At 46.0% G+C, this 18,548-nt stretch overlaps 1 protein-coding gene across 1 annotated transcript in view; it reads right to left on the bottom strand.

Moving 5' to 3' along the window:
• The window catches only part of LOC122920662 (kinesin-like protein KIF18A), a 125,137-nt gene that overhangs the window by 58,185 nt on the left and 48,404 nt on the right, over positions 1 to 18,548 (bottom strand). Inside the window, exons 7-9 of the mRNA XM_044270339.1 lie at positions 13,314 to 13,490; positions 9,728 to 9,802; positions 6,556 to 6,662 (exon numbers count right to left, since the gene is read on the bottom strand). Coding sequence (XP_044126274.1) covers positions 6,556 to 6,662; positions 9,728 to 9,802; positions 13,314 to 13,490 — 359 coding nt within the window. The remainder of the gene's footprint in view (positions 1 to 6,555; positions 6,663 to 9,727; positions 9,803 to 13,313; positions 13,491 to 18,548) is intronic.

The raw sequence follows: 18,548 nt of genomic DNA, 5'->3' as shown, positions 1-18,548 counted from the left end.
TGCCATATTTCTTTCAGACTTGTTCTCAGCCAATCCGGTATGTCCGCAATGACAAGCAGCCTTTCCAAGTGTTGTGAATCACTATAGCATCTGCTGTCCTTGTCAAACATCAGCTAAAGTCAGAAAAGTGTGACAACCGCTCGGCAGTTTACTTTTGTACAGTTTATTCTTACATGTTTCCTAGGACTAGGCCTTCCAGGTTTATCTAGTACCATACATAGCGAATAGCGGTTATACACTTATGCAGATTATTATACCGTCGCTGCAGTTACTGCTATACACCCTAGATGAAGCCTGGCTGAAGGATTGGTATGTGCTTGGCCCACCGTGCATGGTCAATAGAGGGAGGGGAATAAGGTGTTGCAGGCACCTCTGGTGGCGGCTTATCTCAAGGGAGAACAAAGGTGTGGGAATGTTGAATTTCACTATGTCAAAGTTTTCTCCACCTTTTACAACATCTTTCATCTTCTGAGAATTATAACACATGAAACTAAAAGGGGGCAGCAACGTGTTTAAAACTTAACATTTAATGTTAGCAATTATGATCCCAAGAACGGAAATATGGACCCCTTACAAACATACAACACAGACAAACGACAGAGGACCTGGAGTACATGTGACCTACCAGGTCGCCTTTAATCAAGTCTACAGTACCACCCCTAAGATAGGTTGGAGTGGGTCTGATAAAACAAACCAAAAGGTAAGTAAATTTAAGACCACAGATGTGTACTTGAAGTTACTCGTGGTACACTGTTAGGTCTGCCAGAGAGGCAGAAAAAAGGGTTAGGCTGGTTTCACACGGGCGTTGCGGGAACACACGCAATTTTTCCGCGTGAGTGCAAAACATTGTAATGCGTTTTGCACTCGCGTGAGAAAAATCGCACATGTTTGGTACCCAAACCCGAACTTCTTTACAGAAGTTCGGGCTTGGGATCGGTGTTCTGTAGATTGTATTATTTTCCCTTATAACATGGTTATAAGGGAAAATAATAGCATTCTTAATACAGAATGCATAGTAAAATAGCGCTGGAGAGGTTAAAAAAATAATAATTTAACTCACCTTAGTCCACTTGATTGCGCAGCCGGCATCTCCTTCTGTCTTCATCTTAGCTGTGTGCAGTAACAGGACCTGTGGTGATGTCACTCCGGTCATCACATGGTCCATCACATGATGTTTTACTGCACACAGCTAAGGGCTCTTTCACATCTGCGTTCTTTTCTTCCGGCATAGAGTTCCGTCGTTGGGGCTCTATGCCGGAAGAATACTGATCAGGATTATCCTAATGCATTCTGAATGGACAGTCCGTCCTTCAGGATGCATCAGGATGTCTTCAGTTCCGGAACGGAACGTTATTTGGCCGCAGCAAATAGCGCAGCATGCTGCGCTTTTTGCTCCGGCCAAAAATCCGGAACACTTGCCGCAAGGCCAGATCCGGAATGAATGCCCATTGAAAGGCATTGATCCGGATCCGGCCTTAAGCTAAACGTCGTTTCGGCGCATTGCCGGATGCGACGTTTAGCTTTTTCTCAACGGTTACCATGGCTGCCGGGACGCTAAAGTCCTGGCAGCCATGGTAAAGTGTAGTGGGGAGCGGGGAGCAGCATACTTACCATCCATGCGGCTCCCGGGGCGCTCCAGAGTGACGTCAGGGCGCCCCAAGCGCATGGATGACGTGATCGCATGGATCACATGATCCATGCGCATGGGGCGCTCTGACGTCACTCTGGAGCGCCCCGGGAGCCGCGCGGACTGTAAGTATACCGCTCCCCACTACTACTATGGCAACCAGGACTTTAATAGCGTCCTGGGTGCCATAGTAACACTGAAAGCATTTTGAAGACGGATCCGTCTTCAAATGCTTTCAGTACACTTGTGTTTTTCCGGATCCGGCGTGTAATTCCGGCAAGTGGAGTACACGCCGGATCCGGACAACGCAAGTGTGAAAGAGGCCTAAGATAAAGACAGAAGGAGATGCCGGCTGCGCGATCAAGTGGATTAAGGCGAGTTAAATTATTATTTTATTTTTTTAACCCCTCCAGCGCTATTTTACAATGCATTCAGAATGCTATTATTTTCCCTTATAACCATGTTATAAGGGAAAATAATAATGATTGGGGCTCCACCCCGATAGTCTCCTAGCAACCGTGCGTGAAAATCGCACCGCATCCGCACTTGCTTGCGATTTTCACGCAACCCCATTCATTTCTTTGGGGCCTGCGTTATGTGAAAAACGCAGAATATAGAGCATGCTGCGATTTTCACGCAACGCACAAGTGATGCGTGAAATTCACCGCTCATGTGAACAGCCCCATAGAAATGAATGGGTCGGGATTCAGTGCGGGTGCATTGCGTTCAACTCACGCATCGCATCTGCGCGGAATACTCGCCCGTGTGAAAGGGGCCTTAGTCTTACCGGTGGCGGACAGTCAGGACCGGCACCCAGGGTGCACATACAGAGGTGGTTCTTAAACTTGAGAGGGTCTTCAGGTAGACGGTCAACTAGGTGATGGAGGGCCTCCGGGAGAGGATCTATCCCTGTTAGGCCCTACTTGACTTGTTATACCCTGAAAGAGCCTCCTAACACGGGGTCCTAGAACCTAACCCTAAACTGATAACCCTAAATGGCCCTGCCAGGGGAAAAATGTAAAGGTCAAGGGTATATCCTAAATTGTTGTGGTGGAAATAGAACGCTAAGGTGGTGATATATTTAAATGTCCCTACGCGTTTCATATATGAATATATCTACAGGGGGATACCTGGGACTATGAAGACCCCATAAATCATCAGGTGACAAGGGTCTTAAATAGAATACCCCCACTCCTGCAACAGCTATATAGCTGGGCGGAGGAGAAGGGGGGTTGTAATGGCGCAGATTGAAGGGCATATGGCCCTATTCCACATTGGCACATTTTTCTTGGAAAGCGTATGGCCTATTTCCAGGGAATCCAGCAGAGGTAAAAAATGCTTGCTGCCGGTCTGCTGGCGTCTGGCCATTATCTAGTAATTATTCAGGCACACAGGTATTTTTTTCAAACCTGGAAAACCCCCAAACAAACAGTCACATTAAAATTGGAAAAACCCTCACAAAAATGTTTTTTTTTTAAATTCAATTTGTGACTGAAGTAAATCTAGTTGGCACACAACTAAGTGCATTTTAACCCCTTAGGCTACATTAATACGACACTGTCAAAAATGGCCAAGTAGTCCATTTTTAATAGGCCTTTTTTCTTTTTTTCAGCTGATACCTTTCTTGTGTCACGAACCAGCGGGTGTGAACCCACTGTGCCACATGTCCCATCTCCTCTAAGAGCGTTGTCTAAGTGAACCCCTCGATCTTCACAGTACCCCTGATGGCGGGGATAGACTTTGGCACACGAGGCAGCTGGTCCAGGCGGACAAGGAGGTACCTTAGCAAGCTACCAGAGGTACAGACATAGTCAGCAGGCTGAGTAGTAACCAGGAGCTACAGTGCAGGACAGAAGGATGAGGCAGAGGCGAAGTCAAACAAGCAATAGCTCAGGTACAGGTCAGGCAATCCGGATCGGCAACAGGAGAGTCAAGGCAAGCAGGCAGAGATCAAACAGGTAGCGGAGTCCAGAAACACAAGCACGAGTCAGGTACACAGGAACACAAGCAGAGATAACAGCAACCTTAGCAGGACACAAGGACCTTGACGCTGAGGCATCTAGGAAGGTGGCCGAGCCATTTATATATGTGCAGGAGGGCTAGGATTGGTCTGCGATGTCACATGATCTAACTCAAAGCACAGGAAGTGAAGGTGTTCTCCAGGAATTAAGAAGATGAAAATACTTAAATATTACTTTATTATAAATATATTCCCAAATACCTTTCATTAGTTATAATGGCTCGTTTTGACTCGGGAGCAATCATTAGGAAAAATAAAATGGCCGCCGTCCTATTAGTACAGACAAAACCTGCACTAATCACACAGGAGGACAAGTTACTTCAGGACACTGAGTTAGAAGGCTGCCTCAACCTCCTCTCCTACCTGTCAGGGATTATCAATACAGATAAGATCTTCAGCTGAATCTCTGTGAGAATGGAGTTCATGAGGAGACATGAAGTACAGAGAGGAAGGACAGAACAGACTCTGGTAATGTGGGGCTGTGGTACTGGAGACTGCACATAATTGCTGCTGGTCATTACCCACATCCCCACCTCCTCTCTGCACTTCATTCTCAAGAACTCCATTCCTATAGAGCAGGCATCCTCAAACTGCGGCCCTCCAGCTGTTGTAAAACTACAAATCCCACAATGCCCTGCTGTAGGCTGATACCTGTAGGCTGTTCGGGCATGCTGGGAGTTGCAGTTTTGCAACAGCTGGAGGGCCGCAGTTTGGGGATGCCTGCTATAGAGATTCAACTGAAGATCGTATTAAACTGCATTCATGATCACAATCCCTGACAAGCAGAGCGGAGGATGAGGCAGCTCTTTAGTTCAGTGTTATAAAGTAACCGCCCCCTCCTCTTGTTGATTGACAGGGCCAGCAGCGATCTCCTCCTCCGGCTGGCCCTGTCAGCATTTCAAAAATCCCGCGCCTGTCTTCATTCGGCGCAGGCGCTCTGAGAGAAGGAGGCTCGCCTCCTCAGCACTCCCTCAGTGCGCCTGCGCCGATGACGTCACCGAAAAAGAAGACGTCATCGGCGCAGGCGCACTGAGGGAGTGCTGAGGAGGCGAGCCTCCTTCTCTCAGAGCACCTGCGCCGAATGAAGACAGGCGCGGGATTTTTAAAATGCTGACAGGGCCAGCCGGAGGAGGAGATCGCTGCTGGCCTTGTCAATCAACAAGAGGAGGGGCGGTTTTTGGCGGCGGCTACCAGCAAGTAGACGCCTTACTTGCTGGTATTGAAGCGATTTGCATATTTTAAAAGATCGTTTTTTAATGAAAAGAAGCCACAGACAAAGGTAAGATGCCTATATAGGGAATAGTCGTTAAATAACGATTTTAACGAGCCCAAAAAAACAAGGAATAAGCAGCAAGCATGCGGTGGCCAAGGCTGAAAGGAAACTGTGGCGCAGATCCCAGAACAACGGTACCTACACGGACAGAGCCCAGGACTGCAGTGGTGAATGGGGAAGCACTGGCAGCTGAACACGGCGCCAGGGACCGCGGCGGTAAGCATGGGAACAGCGGCGCACGGCAGCCGCTGTTACATCTTGAAAAACAATCATTAAAAAGGCCCCTTTCTATCATAGGGGCTGTCAGGCCGTGCTGCACCTGAGGGGTTAACTGCCACTGATCGCAGCTCCCTGTCATAGAGGTCGGGTGCTGGCTATGTGATTCTGCAGCCGGCACTCGCCGCCTGTATTTGTAATAATAGTTTGGTTACCTTTATTGGTGGGTGGCGCAGTGCTCCCCCCCCCCGCAACAGTATTAAAAACCATTTGTGGCGCAGTGCGCCCTCCCAACCCCCGTATTAAATCACTGGTGGCAGTGACCACAGGGTCCCCTCCCCTCCTCTGGTGGTGCAGTGGCAGTTCCGATTGGAGCCCCAGCAGTGTAATGGCGGGGCTCCGATCATTTACCATGGCAGCCAGGACGCTACTGAAGCCCTGACTGCCATTGTAAGCTCCCTGCTGCTGTGTGCACAAAGCATCAGGGAGAGTGTGAAGTCCTATTCACCCTGATAGAGCTCTATTAGGGTGAATAGGACAAGTGATTAAAAGATCCAAGGTTCTAGCCCCTAAGAGGGTAAATAGCTACTAAAGTAAAAAAAAAATTCAAGGTGACAAAAAAATTACAAATCGCAGTTTTTATTATTATTATTTTTTTCTGTTACGGCGTTCACCGCATAGGAGATATTTTTTAATATTTTAATAGTTTGGACTTTTCGGACGTGGTGATATGTTTATTTATTTATTGTTTATATATTTTATATGTAAAATTGGGAAAGGGGGTGAATTATACTTAATATTTCGTTTTTTTTTTTTTTTTTTTACTTTAGTAGCTATTTAACCTATTAGGGGCTAGAACCTGGGATCTTTTAATCCCTTGTCCTATTCACCCTAACAGAGCTCTATGAGGGTGAATAGGACTTCACACTGTCCCTGCTGCCCTGTGCTTTGTGCACACAGCAGCAGGGAGCTTACCATGGCAGCCATGGCTTCAGTAGCTTCCTGGCTGCCATGGTAACCGATCGGAGCCCCGCCATTACATGGCTGGGGCTCCGATCGGAACTGCCACTGCACCACCAATGAAGAGGAGGGGACTCTGTGGCCACTGCCACCAATGATTTAATACTGGGGTTGGGGAGGGAGAGCATGCTGCGCCACCAATGGTTTTAAAACTGGGTTGGGGGGCTATGTTTCAGGGCACGTAGTCTACATGGCTTACTTTAAAACTGATTATGGAAGTGACAGACTCCGCTTCAGGAATTCACTCTTGAAACTACAAGACTATGCTAAAATAATGAACACTTATTAGGTAAAAGTTAAGGGTCACATCCATAGTCACTCTAGGCTCTGGAAGAGAAGTAACGCCTCAGCATTAAAAAAAAGGGATGACCTGCACAACCACAGACTACAGCAAAATACCTCTTGATTTCTGCCTGTTGCTGGTTTGTAGACCCATGATTCTGCTTGCTTTGCTCTGGAATCCTTTGCTCTTCATAGGTCATCAATTTCTCCTTCAGCATGGCAATCTAAAAATAAATACAAAAATGAGAATTTCAATGAATGTAAAGGGCATATACAAGATAACATAAAGGGTCGACTTTTTATCCTTAGAAACAGCGACATTCTTGGTCATGGGTTGTGTCTGGTATTACAATTTCTCTCTATGTAAGTGAATGAGATTCAGCAGACTACAGTGATGCTGTTTCCAGGAAACAATAAATAAATAGATCCTTTAATAATCATAGGCTACTTTCACACTGGCGTTTTGGCTTTCGGTTTCTGAGATCCATTCCAGGGCTCTCACAAGCGGTGATCAGTTTTGCCCTAATGGATTCTGAATGGAAAAGAATCCGCTCAGAATGCATCAGTTTGCCTCCGTTCAGTCACTTTCCGCTCTGGAGGCGGACACCAAAATGCTGCCTGGAGCGTTTTTTCTGTCTGCCATGTGGTGCGGAGAAAGACGGATCCGTCCTGGCACACAATGCAAGTCAATCAGGACAGATGCATTTTTTTTTTTTACACAACAGAAAACGGATCTATCCTCCATTGACTTTCAATGGTGTTCATGACGGATCCGTCATAGCTAAAGAAGTCTGGACCTGTTCAAGACGGATGCATGCGGTTGTATTATGGCAATGAAAGCGTTTTTTGTAAATGCATGACGATGAATCTGCAAAAAAACGCTAATGTTAAAGTAGCCTTACATAAACCCTGTTATTCCTTTAACGTGAGACTTATTTTCAAAAAATGGCTCTGGTCCGCAGTAACCAGATTTGTTCCTTTTTATACACTGCTCATCCCTAGGGGTTATGGCCATCGCAGAGGTGGCCACACTTGCATACAAAAAGAGAAAAAGCTGGCCTTTCTGGTGGCCGGTAATCGCGGGAGTGAGCGCACATAGAGCCACGCGTATTAGCCCCAGTCCCCAAACACCACACTATCTTCTCTGGCATTAGCTCCTGGCCACCTCGTTTCATCTATGGCTGCTTGTATACAACAGCTCCAGGGCACGCACCACAGCCTTGGAGCTGTTCTATACATCTACGGGAAGATGGAGAACTAGCAAACAACTTGTGGCAACCATTTACCATTGGTTATCACGATCTGTACAGCGCCTGCTCAGCCAAACCTGCTCTAGCAATTCTAATACAATGGCCAGCACAGTGGCTCAGTGGTTAGCACTGGTGACTTACAGCCCTGGGGTCCTAAGTTTGAGTCCAATCAGGGACAACATCTGCATGGAGTTTATATGTTGTTCCCGTGTTTGAGTGGGTTTCCCCCAGGTTCTCCGGTTTCCTCCCACACTCCAAAGATATACTGATAGGGAATCTAGATTGTGAGTAATGCTAATGTCTGTAGGCACTGTAGAATATGTCAGTGCTATATAAGTGATGAGAATGTGCTGCAAGCGCCAATGCACAGCTGCCTGTGCCATCACTCGCAGTAAAAGACACCCCGCACGACAGGTTAAAGGGTGTGTTGGGAGCGATGCGTGCAACACTGAAATAAGGAGAATAGACAACCCCTTTAAGTGAAAGGGACTGCGTTACAATTGTTATACACTCACCTAAAGAATTATTAGGAACACCATACTAATACGGTGTTGGTCCCCCTTTTGCCTTCAGAACTGCCTTAATTCTACGTGGCATTGATTCAACAAGGTGCTGATAGCATTCTTTAGAAATGTTGGCCCATATTGATAGGATAGCATCTTGCAGTTGATGGAGATTTGAGGGATGCACATCCAGGGCACGAAGCTCCCGTTCCACCACATCCCAAAGATGCTCTATTGGGTTGAGATCTGGTGACTGTGGGGGCCATTTTAGTACAGTGAACTCATTGTCATGTTCAAGAAACCAATTTGAAATGATTCGAGCTTTGTGACATGGTGCATGATCCTGCTGGAAGTAGCCATCAGAGGATGGGTACATGATGGTCATGAGGGATGGCCAAATTCGGACTCTACCATTTGAATGTCCCAACAGAAATCGAGACTCATCAGACCAGGCAACATTTTTCCAGTTTTCAACAGTCCAATTTTGGTGAGCTCGTGCAAATTGTAGCCTCTTTTTCCTATTTGTAGTGGAGATGAGTGGTACCCGGTGGGGTCTTCTGCTGTTGTAGCCCATCCGCCGCAAGGTTGTGCGTGTTGTGGCTTCACAAATGCTTTGCTGCAGACCTCGGTTGTAACGAGTGGTTATTTCAGTCAACGTTGCTCTTCTATCAGCTTGAATCAGTCGGCCCATTCTCCTCTGACCTCTAGCATCAACAAGGCATTTTCGCCCACAGGACGGCCACATACTGGATGCTTTTCCCTTTTCACACCATTCTTTGTAAACCCTAGAAATGGTTGTGCGTGAAAATCCCAGTAACTGAGCAGATTGTGAAATACTCAGACCGGCCCGTCTGGCACCAACAACCATGCCACGCTCAAAATTGCTTAAATCACCTTTCTTTCCCATTCTGACATCCAGTTTGGAGTTCAGGAGATTGTCTTGACCAGGACCACAACCCTACATGCATTGAAGCAACTGCCATGTGATTGGTTGACTAGATAATCGCATTAATGAGAAATAGAACAGGTGTTCCTAATAATTCTTTAGGTGAGTGTATATTGCTGGGACTAATGCCGAATTGGGAAGTCTTGATGAGTTAAAAAAAAAAAAACTGAGAGCTTCAGAAAATACTTCCAAGAAGATGGACATGACATAAAAAAAATAATAATATAGATATACAGCTAATTTTGGGGAAAAAGGGGCATGTTCATTGCTTTCTGACTGAGCACACACACTGCTCTATCCAATGAGCTGTGGCAAGATTTGAACATGTCATCTCATCGCAGACGTCCCCTTTAATATGACCGCAGCCATGGATTCAGCTCCTCAGACTCCAGCAAACAGCTGATTTTGCTGAGGGCAGTTTCCAAGGCCCGATTATCTTCCCGGCAGCAGTGCTACGGGGAAAATGTAGTATTACAGGCCGCCATTCAGATGAGCGACTGATTTGTAATAACGCATTCTCAGTTAAATATGGGGGGTGTTATAAATAACTAGTAAATATAAGTTCACACTTTAACCCATCATGAACCTACCTCTTTCTTCTGCTGCTCGCAGATCTTAGCATATTGGCTAATGTGACTGTCCAGGCTAACCACATTACTCTTCACCTGGGAAGAAAAGAGAAGGTTAACATTTTAGCCCTCAATAATTTAAACCATGTTACAGTAATGAGGGAGACATCAAGCTGTACATTAAGAAGTGTATATATTTGCACACATACTTGGTGAGAGATGGAGATGGAAAATAAATAGAATAAAGAAGAAAATTAAATCATAAAAAATAGTTCAGCTAAATTTAATATACCGGTACTTAAAGGGAGTCTGTCACCTCCATATGGCCATATCCAGTGCTTACATGGCTCTGTAGCACACCTATACAGGATTGTAACGGTACCTTTGTCTTTGTCTTTAGACTTGCACAAGCAGGAAAAACAGAGTTTAATTCATATGCAAATGAGCACTCCCAAGTGCCTGGGGGCGGTGTTCAGTGTGTAGGTGCCCAGGGGCGGCGTTCAGTGTGTAGGTGCCCAGGGGCGGCGTTCAGTGTGTAGGTGCCCAGGGGCGGCGTTCAGTGTGTAGGTGCCCAGGGGCGGCGTTCAGTGTGTAGGTGCCCAGGGGCGGCGTTCAGTGTGTAGGTGCCCAGGGGCGGCGTTCTGTGTGTAGGTGCCCAGGGGCGGCGTTCTGTGTGTAGGTGCCCAGGGGCGGCGTTCAGTGTGTAGGTGCCCAGGCTTCTCTGCCTTCTTTTCACTTTACTCCTCCCCAGTCTCTGCCTTTGCCCGTCCTCCATGTCTGTTGACTCATCGATAGGTCTGGCCGAGGGCATGCGCACTAGGTGAAGCGATGCAGTGCCTACAATGGGCATCACCGTGCGCATGCCCCAGCCCGGCGAAGCAGTGCACAGGCGTGGGATCTTGGCCGGACCTAGCGATGACAAAAAGGACTTGGAGGGCGGACAAAGGCAGAGGCTGGGGAGGAGTAAAGTGAAAAGAAGGCAGAGCAGCCTGGGCACCTACACACTGAACTCCTCCCTGGGCACTTGCGAGTGCTCATTTGCATATGAATTAAACTTTGTTTTTCCTGCTTGTGCAAGTCTAAAGAAAAGAACAAAGGTACCGTTACAATCCTGTATAGGTGTGCTACAGAGCCATGTAAGCACTGTATATGGCCATATGGAGGTGACAGACTCCCTTTAAGGTAGTCCCTTTTCATACAGTTTGTTTTAATAACTACTTGCATTTCTCATGTAATAATTATGGAGCATCCTTTCATACAAGTCTATATTATGCCATTTCTCTATCATTCTTAGGTGTCATGCACACGACTGACGTTTTTTGCGGTCCACTCAAAAAATGGAAGCCGCCCATAGTAGAAATCCCTATTCTTGTCCGCAAAACGGACAATAGGACATGCTATTTTTTTTTTGCGGGGCTACGGAACGGTGCAACGGATGCGGACAGCACACAGAGTGCTGTCAGCATCTTTTGCGGCCCCATTGAAGTGAATGGGTCCGCACCCGAGCCGCAAAAAAATGCGGCTTGGATGCGGACCACAAAAACGGTTGTGTGCATGAGGCCTTACTGGAAGGTTTTCACTGAATTGCGAACAGTCTGCAATAAAAGGTCCATCTGGGTGTTACCATTTTGGGGGGTGTCCCTGCACAGACTGGATAGACCCTTCTGGACCTTTATAGCAGACTGCTGACAATTCATTCATAAACTTTTAGTAGGAATACTAAAAGGAGTGGCAGAAGAGAGTCATAAGAATAGATGCCCCAGAATTGTTATTACAAGGGCAATGCGAGCAGTCACTAAGACAGACTTGTCAGGAAAGGAGACAGCTCCTCTAACAGGTTTGTAATTTATTTTTATTTTTTATCGGTGCATATTAAATAACAAATGCAGCAACTTTGCATTTAGTCTTTATTAAAAATCTCTTATCGTTGCGTACCAGCATCTCCTATACAGACCTATGTGTCTCCATTCTTACAGAGTACAGTCTGTGTAGTCTGATTCTTCCACCTATTGTCAACTTCTTGCCAATGTACACTCAGTACAGACGGGGAACAGCATGACTGCAGGTTCAGAAGGGTTTTTAGTCTTTTACTATAGAAACACATAAGTCTGCATGGGTGCTGTAGACATAAAAATATTTTTTAATTAAAGGGTAACTCATTTTTATTTGCTAGTTTATTAGGCATGTATACCTGAGTTAGTCTGTCAATGATTGTCAAAAGATCTGTAATAACCTTATAATAACAGCTTTCATTAATGTCCCGTCCCTTTCCACTGCTCCCTTAAAAGACTGTTGCTAGGGCTCATCTGTCTCCCTTTTAGTATAAACAGAAGACGGAGGGGCGGTCCTTCACACTGCATGCCTGCATTAGGCTTCAGAGTGAGGAGGCGTGTCTCTCAGTAATCCAATCTGATTGGCTGGCAGGGAGCTGCTGGCTACAGCAAGTGTGTATGGGAAGTGAGGGAAAGCAGTTTTGGCCTAAGAGAACTGGCAGAGGAGCCATCTTGAGAAGGTCCTCATATAGTAAATGTTTAAACAGTCGTAACTAAGGGAAAAACTCAAGTAAAACAGTGGTATGTGAAGAAACTAAAGATTGTGCATAATGCTGCTGCAGCAGTAACATGCTAAAACATGACAGTAACCCCTTAAGACTGTTCAAAGTTACATATTTTCTTTTTTTAATTTAAGACGCGCTGTAGTGATTAAAAAGTTATCAAGGTGGACATGGCACTTGAGGCGCTGTCAAGTCCAATTTTTATTTTTTTACATTTTAGTGGAGCACCTCTGCAAATCCCACAGGTGCCTGAAGACTGCCTCGGCAGCTGTCTCGCCCAGCTTACAGTCGCGTCTCTTCAGCTGCATATGCATTCACAAACCCTTCAAAATAAGTTTTCAAGGCTCCTGTCATTGAGGGCTCATGCACACAAACATATTTTCTTTCCGTGTCCGTTCAGTTTTTGTTTTTTTTGCGGACCGTATGCGGAACCATTCACTTGAATGGGTCCGCGAAAAAAAAAAAAAAAAAAGGAAGGCATTTTGTGTGCATTCCGTTTCCGTATGTCCTATTATTGTCCGCATTACGGACAAGGATAGTACAGTTCTATGAAGGGCCAGCTGTTCCGTTCCGTAAAATACGGAATGCACACGGACGTCATCCGTATTTTATGGACCGCAAAATACATACGGTCGTGTGCATGAGCCCTGATTATCTAACCATCCGATCGTTGAAGGTCCAACACCTCCCACGATCAGCTGTTTCCTGCAGCCTCTGGCAATATAACACGGAGTAAAACAGGACGCACAGTTCCGTTCAACGTGTAGTGGTCATGTTGGGTTACTGTGGTTCAGCTCCTATTCAATTCAACGGGAGCTGAGCTGCAGTAACCCAATACGGCCACTAAACTTTGAACGGAGCTGTCTGCTTCCTTGTGGGGGAGCAGAGTATCAGACACTCACCGACAGATCACCAATTTCAGGAGCCTGGAAAACCCCTTTAAACATGGATTTTCACAGTAATTTCTCAAAAATGCAAAAAAATCAATAAATATATATAAATATTTTTTTCTGAGCAATGAGCAAAATGGAAAACGCTAGGATCTTCACTTACAGCAGATTTGATATCCTTGGCTCGGTTTGCATACTTCAGAGTATTGTAGGTATCATCGTATGACAGTGAAGAGGGGCTAACAGCAGCGATCATGATAGTATGACAGTTTCCTCCCAGCGAATCTTTTAGGAGCCGTGTAAGCTTACTGTTTCGGTAAGGTATATGTTGCTTCTTTGTCTAAAGGGCACACAAAGCATGGAACCCCCATTAATAATTTGTAGACTTGGAAAATGCATACATTGCTGTAATCTGTCCATTGTACAAAAAAGTACAGTAATATGTCCACACACAATGACCACCACACTTTAAAGATGACCAGTCACCTCTCCAGATATCCGTTTTATATCCCCCAATCCCCATGTAGTAACAAGAATACATGCCCCAGGATTATATGGTGTGCCAATCCTCTATAATCTGGGAATGAATTGCCAGCAGTCTGCAATACAGTTGCAATGAAGAGAAAACCATCGATTTGCTGAATGATTCTTTTTATTGCACTCATGAACGCAGTGCCGCCCGACATTTTCGCATATGCAATACAGTTCCATCTGGGTGTTATTATCAGTCGGGGTGTGCCCTGCACAGTTTGACACTGGCAGCACCACCTGGAGGGGGCAGGGCTGACCGGGTACACAGGGAGAGACACACAGAGACTTCTCTCTCCTCTGTGTCACTGTGAGGCCAACGTGCCCACTTTGAGACTATGCACAGATTTTTGCGCGAAAAAAACGCAGTGCAATACAGTCACACAGTCCCTATCCAGGCCATGCCCAATCTACAGAGTAAAATACACGGACCGCTTCTTTAGCGCTGTAGTGATAAGGCTTATCGCACTAGAGGAATATCTAATATATTTCTGACAGATGGTAAAGATCTTCATCGGCTAAATATATTTTCCCTCACTGACCGTTGCCATAAATAGTTTTCAATTCCAAAGTATTTTTATTTTTTTTTAACAGTATTCAGCTGTAATACAGGGATTTTTTTGTGCCCATACTATGGATGCAATACCCGGAGCTCCCTGAACCAGAGGTATGGCAATCTAACTCATTATGTGATGAGCTGCAGGAGGTTCAGGTGTTGCATCCATAATATGGGAGTAAAATAGCACCCATATTATATCTGTCTAAATGCAGCCTTAATTGTAGGGGTACTCCGATTATAACAAGTTATCCCCTAGCCAGTGATGGCTAACCTCCGGCACTCCAGCTGTGCTGAAGCTACGACTCCCAGCGTGATCCATTCATTTCTATGGAGTTCTGAGAACAGCCAAAAATCTAAGTCAAGTTTGCCTGGAAAATGATAGGAAAAAAACGGACACGGATGCGGATGACAATCTTGTGTGCCTCCGTGTTTTTTCACGGACCCATTGACTTGAATGGGTCCGTGAACCGTTGTCCGTCAAAAAAAAATAGGACAGGTCATATTTTCTTGACGGACAGGAAACACGGATCACGGACACTGATGACAAACTGTGCATTTTCCAAGTTTTCAACAGACCCATTAAAAGTCAATGGGTCCGCAGAAAACGGAACAACGGACACGGATGCGCACAACGGTCGTGTGCATGAGGCCTAATACTGGTGACCTATCCTCAGGATAGGTCATCAGTATCAGATCAGCGGGGGTCCGACACCCGACAATCCGCTGTATGAAGGGAAGGCGCGCGCAGTGTGCACGTGCCATCTCCTGTCTCTCTTCCTGCTGCTATGTCTATGGCATTTTACGCATTTCAAAGACTGTTAGGAGGATCACTTTATGGGTGCTGAGGGTCTGACCTCTGGGACCCTCACCGATCTGGTTGGTTTAGCACTGCCTCCCCTCCACGTTTTTTCCCCTGCATTACTGTGTCCGGACACTATTTAATTGATTATGGTTGTCTGTAGCTCCCTTGCATACCCAGTGGCCGGACAACCCCCCCAAAGTAAAGGCATATCCTACAGATCTTCCCTGGCTTTACAAGAGAGATCAGCAACCTTCAGCACTGCAGCTGCTGTGAAACTACAACTCCCAGCATGCACACCTACTAGGCTGTTATTGTAACTCCCATAAGAAATGTTAGGAGGTTTCTGAGAGTTGTAGTTTCAGAACAGCTGGAGCTCCGGAGGTTGCTGATCCCGGCTTTACAAAATGGAGTTAACTCTTTAGACAAAAACACATAATAAGAAAACCTGGAGACACACACGCTAACGAGTCCATTTATGCATTAGAGGATCGCCCCCCACCACCTCGCCTCCTGCTATCCTCTTCTTTTCGGAGTGAAAGTTGTGGATATATATTTTTGACTTTCATGCAACTTGGGTGTAAATTGTCTCTTTACCCCATCGGGAAAATTGATCACCCCCCACATGCCTCTTTTCTGGGGTAAGTTGCAAACCCTGTGTTTGTGACAAATCTTGTTTGCACTTCACCCTCGCCACTTTCCGTGGTGGGGCGTGGTGAGGACCCGATCCTAGGCCTGGCACACTTATCTTCATTTAGCTGCCGTAGATTTCTGTTTAGGTGCACAGACTGCTGGAGGATGCCCCTAATTTATGACTAGGCCTGCATCCGCTGGCAGCACGGAGGATATCATAGACTGGCGTAAAGGTGGAATTACAATGGTTGCATTAAGATCTTAAAAAGATAAATGTACATGCAACACAATGCATTCTTATGGACTGCACCCCTCATGCTGCAAGAAGTATGCCCCATCCCGATACCCTTCTTTCTGAAAATATAAGGGTGTCTTAGCTCTAAGACCTCCCAAACAGAATTACTAGCAAATTTCAAAAGTTCTGGCCAAGCAAATGTTACTTTTTGTTCCCTCCATGTTACGCAGTATTCAGACTTTCAGATGTATTTAGGCCCTGTTCACATGGTCCAGAACTGCCTTCTACCCCCAATGTCTTCCTAACGGACAGATGAGGGGAGCATGACTGCAGAGTCCGACTACACAAGGTTTGTTTGCTGTCTGTTACCGTGGAAATGCACAGGAGGTATAGATACAAAACTGCTTGGTTTTAGATGCATTGAGGCAACATAAGGTAACAACCGCTTTCAGAACTCAACCCCTGGCAAAAAAAAAAAAAAAAAGATCTTGCCAAGGAAAGCTGCAGCCAGCCAGGCATTTCTCCTGCAGTGCCCCCTGCAGTGGAAATGTAGTATTACATGGCGGTCATTCAGGTTTGCCAGAAAAGCAGCTTGTACAGAGCGACTCACAAAGGGGGCTCCTGAGTGTGGGCTTCCCCCCATGTTATCCATATGCTCTATCAGGACCTATGGGAGGAGGCATCAGCAGTGTCTTTATGCGTACCAATGATAATAAAAGCCCTTGTTGATATCGTAGTAACGTATCTTGCAGATATTTTGAGATTCTTGATGGTAACGAGGTAGCGGAGGCCTGGTGAAATGGTATGTGCAGCACGTGAAGGACATGTGTTACCTCACTTGAACCTTAAGTTTGTAAGAACAACCTTGTAAGGCGCTATGCTTTCCATTTAAGCAACTATGAAGAAGTTATGGTTTCCTTGACAACTGAACTTTATGGACATCTATACAAGAATGGAAAAAAAACGATATTTGTCAGCCATGGATAATTGTACTAAATGAAAACAAAATGGATTGTTGTCATGACAAATTTCTTGGAGAGGGTTGTCTGCTCTGGACAACGTAAGCTATAAATCTGATCACTGCACTGAACAACTGTTCAGCTGCCCTGCAGCGCCACCACAGGTAGAACGAAGAATTACACAGTTCTCATTTAAAATCAATGGGACGCCTCGGACACGCCAGGTCCTCCAAAGCAGTTGTGCTCTTTGTAGACGCTATCAGCTCCAAAATGGTTCTGCACAGACAACCCCCTCAACATTTTCAGCAATTTTTTCAGAAAATTGGTGAAAGCAATGCCAGGTACAACTGGGTGCTGTTTTAAAGGGGTTGGCCCATCTCGCACTTTGGTGGCAAGTCACTAGGATATGACACCAATGTCTGATAGGTGCGGGTCCCACTTTAGGTCTAGAACGAGGCCCCCAAAGTGAAGGAGGGTGCATCGTGGCATCCCTCTATATTGTTCTTAGGAGTGTTGTAAGAAGGTACAAGGAATCATCGTGGACGATAGCTACGTGTCACCGAGGTTCCTGGCCTCGGTGGAGTAAGAGCCGGTTTTTATGTGTCAGAAGCAGTTGCCGTTTGACACCTTAATACTTAGTATGGCTGTATAGCTGATCTGGGACAGCTCTGGGTGGGTGACTACTCCCCATGTTCCAGGCCGGGTTTTGCCAGGCCTAAAAACCAGCCAGCACTGCCAGGTGAGGAGGATTACCTCAGTCTGACAGTGGAGCTCAGGAGGTGTGTGTGCTGGGATCTGAAGCTTGTGCCGTGCTGGAGGGGTGAGATCCGTCTGTAAGCGAAACGGGCCCCCTAAAATCCTGCTATGGACTGCTGGAGGCAGAAATGCCAACAAGGCGATTTTTGCCATGTGGACTTTCCATTGTGTGTGAACTAACTCCAAGACTGCAAAGTGATGTTTTGTTTTTTGCTTTGTGTGTGAATAAACACGGAAGTTTGAGTTAAGAACTGGTAATTTGCCTCTGTACTGCGTCCGCACACCCTGTCTACCAGAGCGAATCCCCGCAGTGTGCTGAAAATAGCCGAGTGCTGGATTGGCCATTTATGGAACTCCCATAAAGGTGAATGGAGAGGGAGTTCTGGAAAAGTTAGAATTTTGCTCTCCTTCACTTTTGGGGCCCTGTTCTAGAGATGAGAGACAGGGATGACCATCACATAACTGAGCCCATATCAATCCCAAGGTCTCATGCACACAGCCGTATCCAATTCTCGGTCTGCAAAATACAGGATTCGCAACAAGTGGATACCTTCCATTCACATATTGTGGGAGATTTATCATCTCCCTTGCACCAGAAAAGTGGTTTAAAAAAGTTGCAAACTATGTGTTTGTGACTTTAAAAAAAAAATGGTTGCATCTCTCTGCAGATTTAACGCCTACCTTGCCACTTTCCCTAAACGGGGCATGGCCATCCTCCCGACAGATTTATCTTCAAACCAAGTCAGAAATCTACTGCAGACTTCTGATTAGGCGGACGGCCTGCAGGAGGAGGCATCTATTTTATGATGAGGCATGTGCATACTAGTTCCTTAATTCGTTAGCTGGGTCTCATTCCATAGGTAGCAGGAGGAGCGATCCGATAGAACTGCCCTTGATGGATATTGAAGAAAAAGTGTTAAGCCCCTGAG

The sequence above is a fragment of the Bufo gargarizans genome, chromosome 10 (assembly GCF_014858855.1).
Source record: "Bufo gargarizans isolate SCDJY-AF-19 chromosome 10, ASM1485885v1, whole genome shotgun sequence".
NCBI classification, from domain to species: domain Eukaryota; kingdom Metazoa; phylum Chordata; class Amphibia; order Anura; family Bufonidae; genus Bufo; species Bufo gargarizans.
The sequence above is the reverse complement of the archived record's forward strand: the minus strand, read 5'-3'. Positions and strand labels throughout refer to the sequence as shown.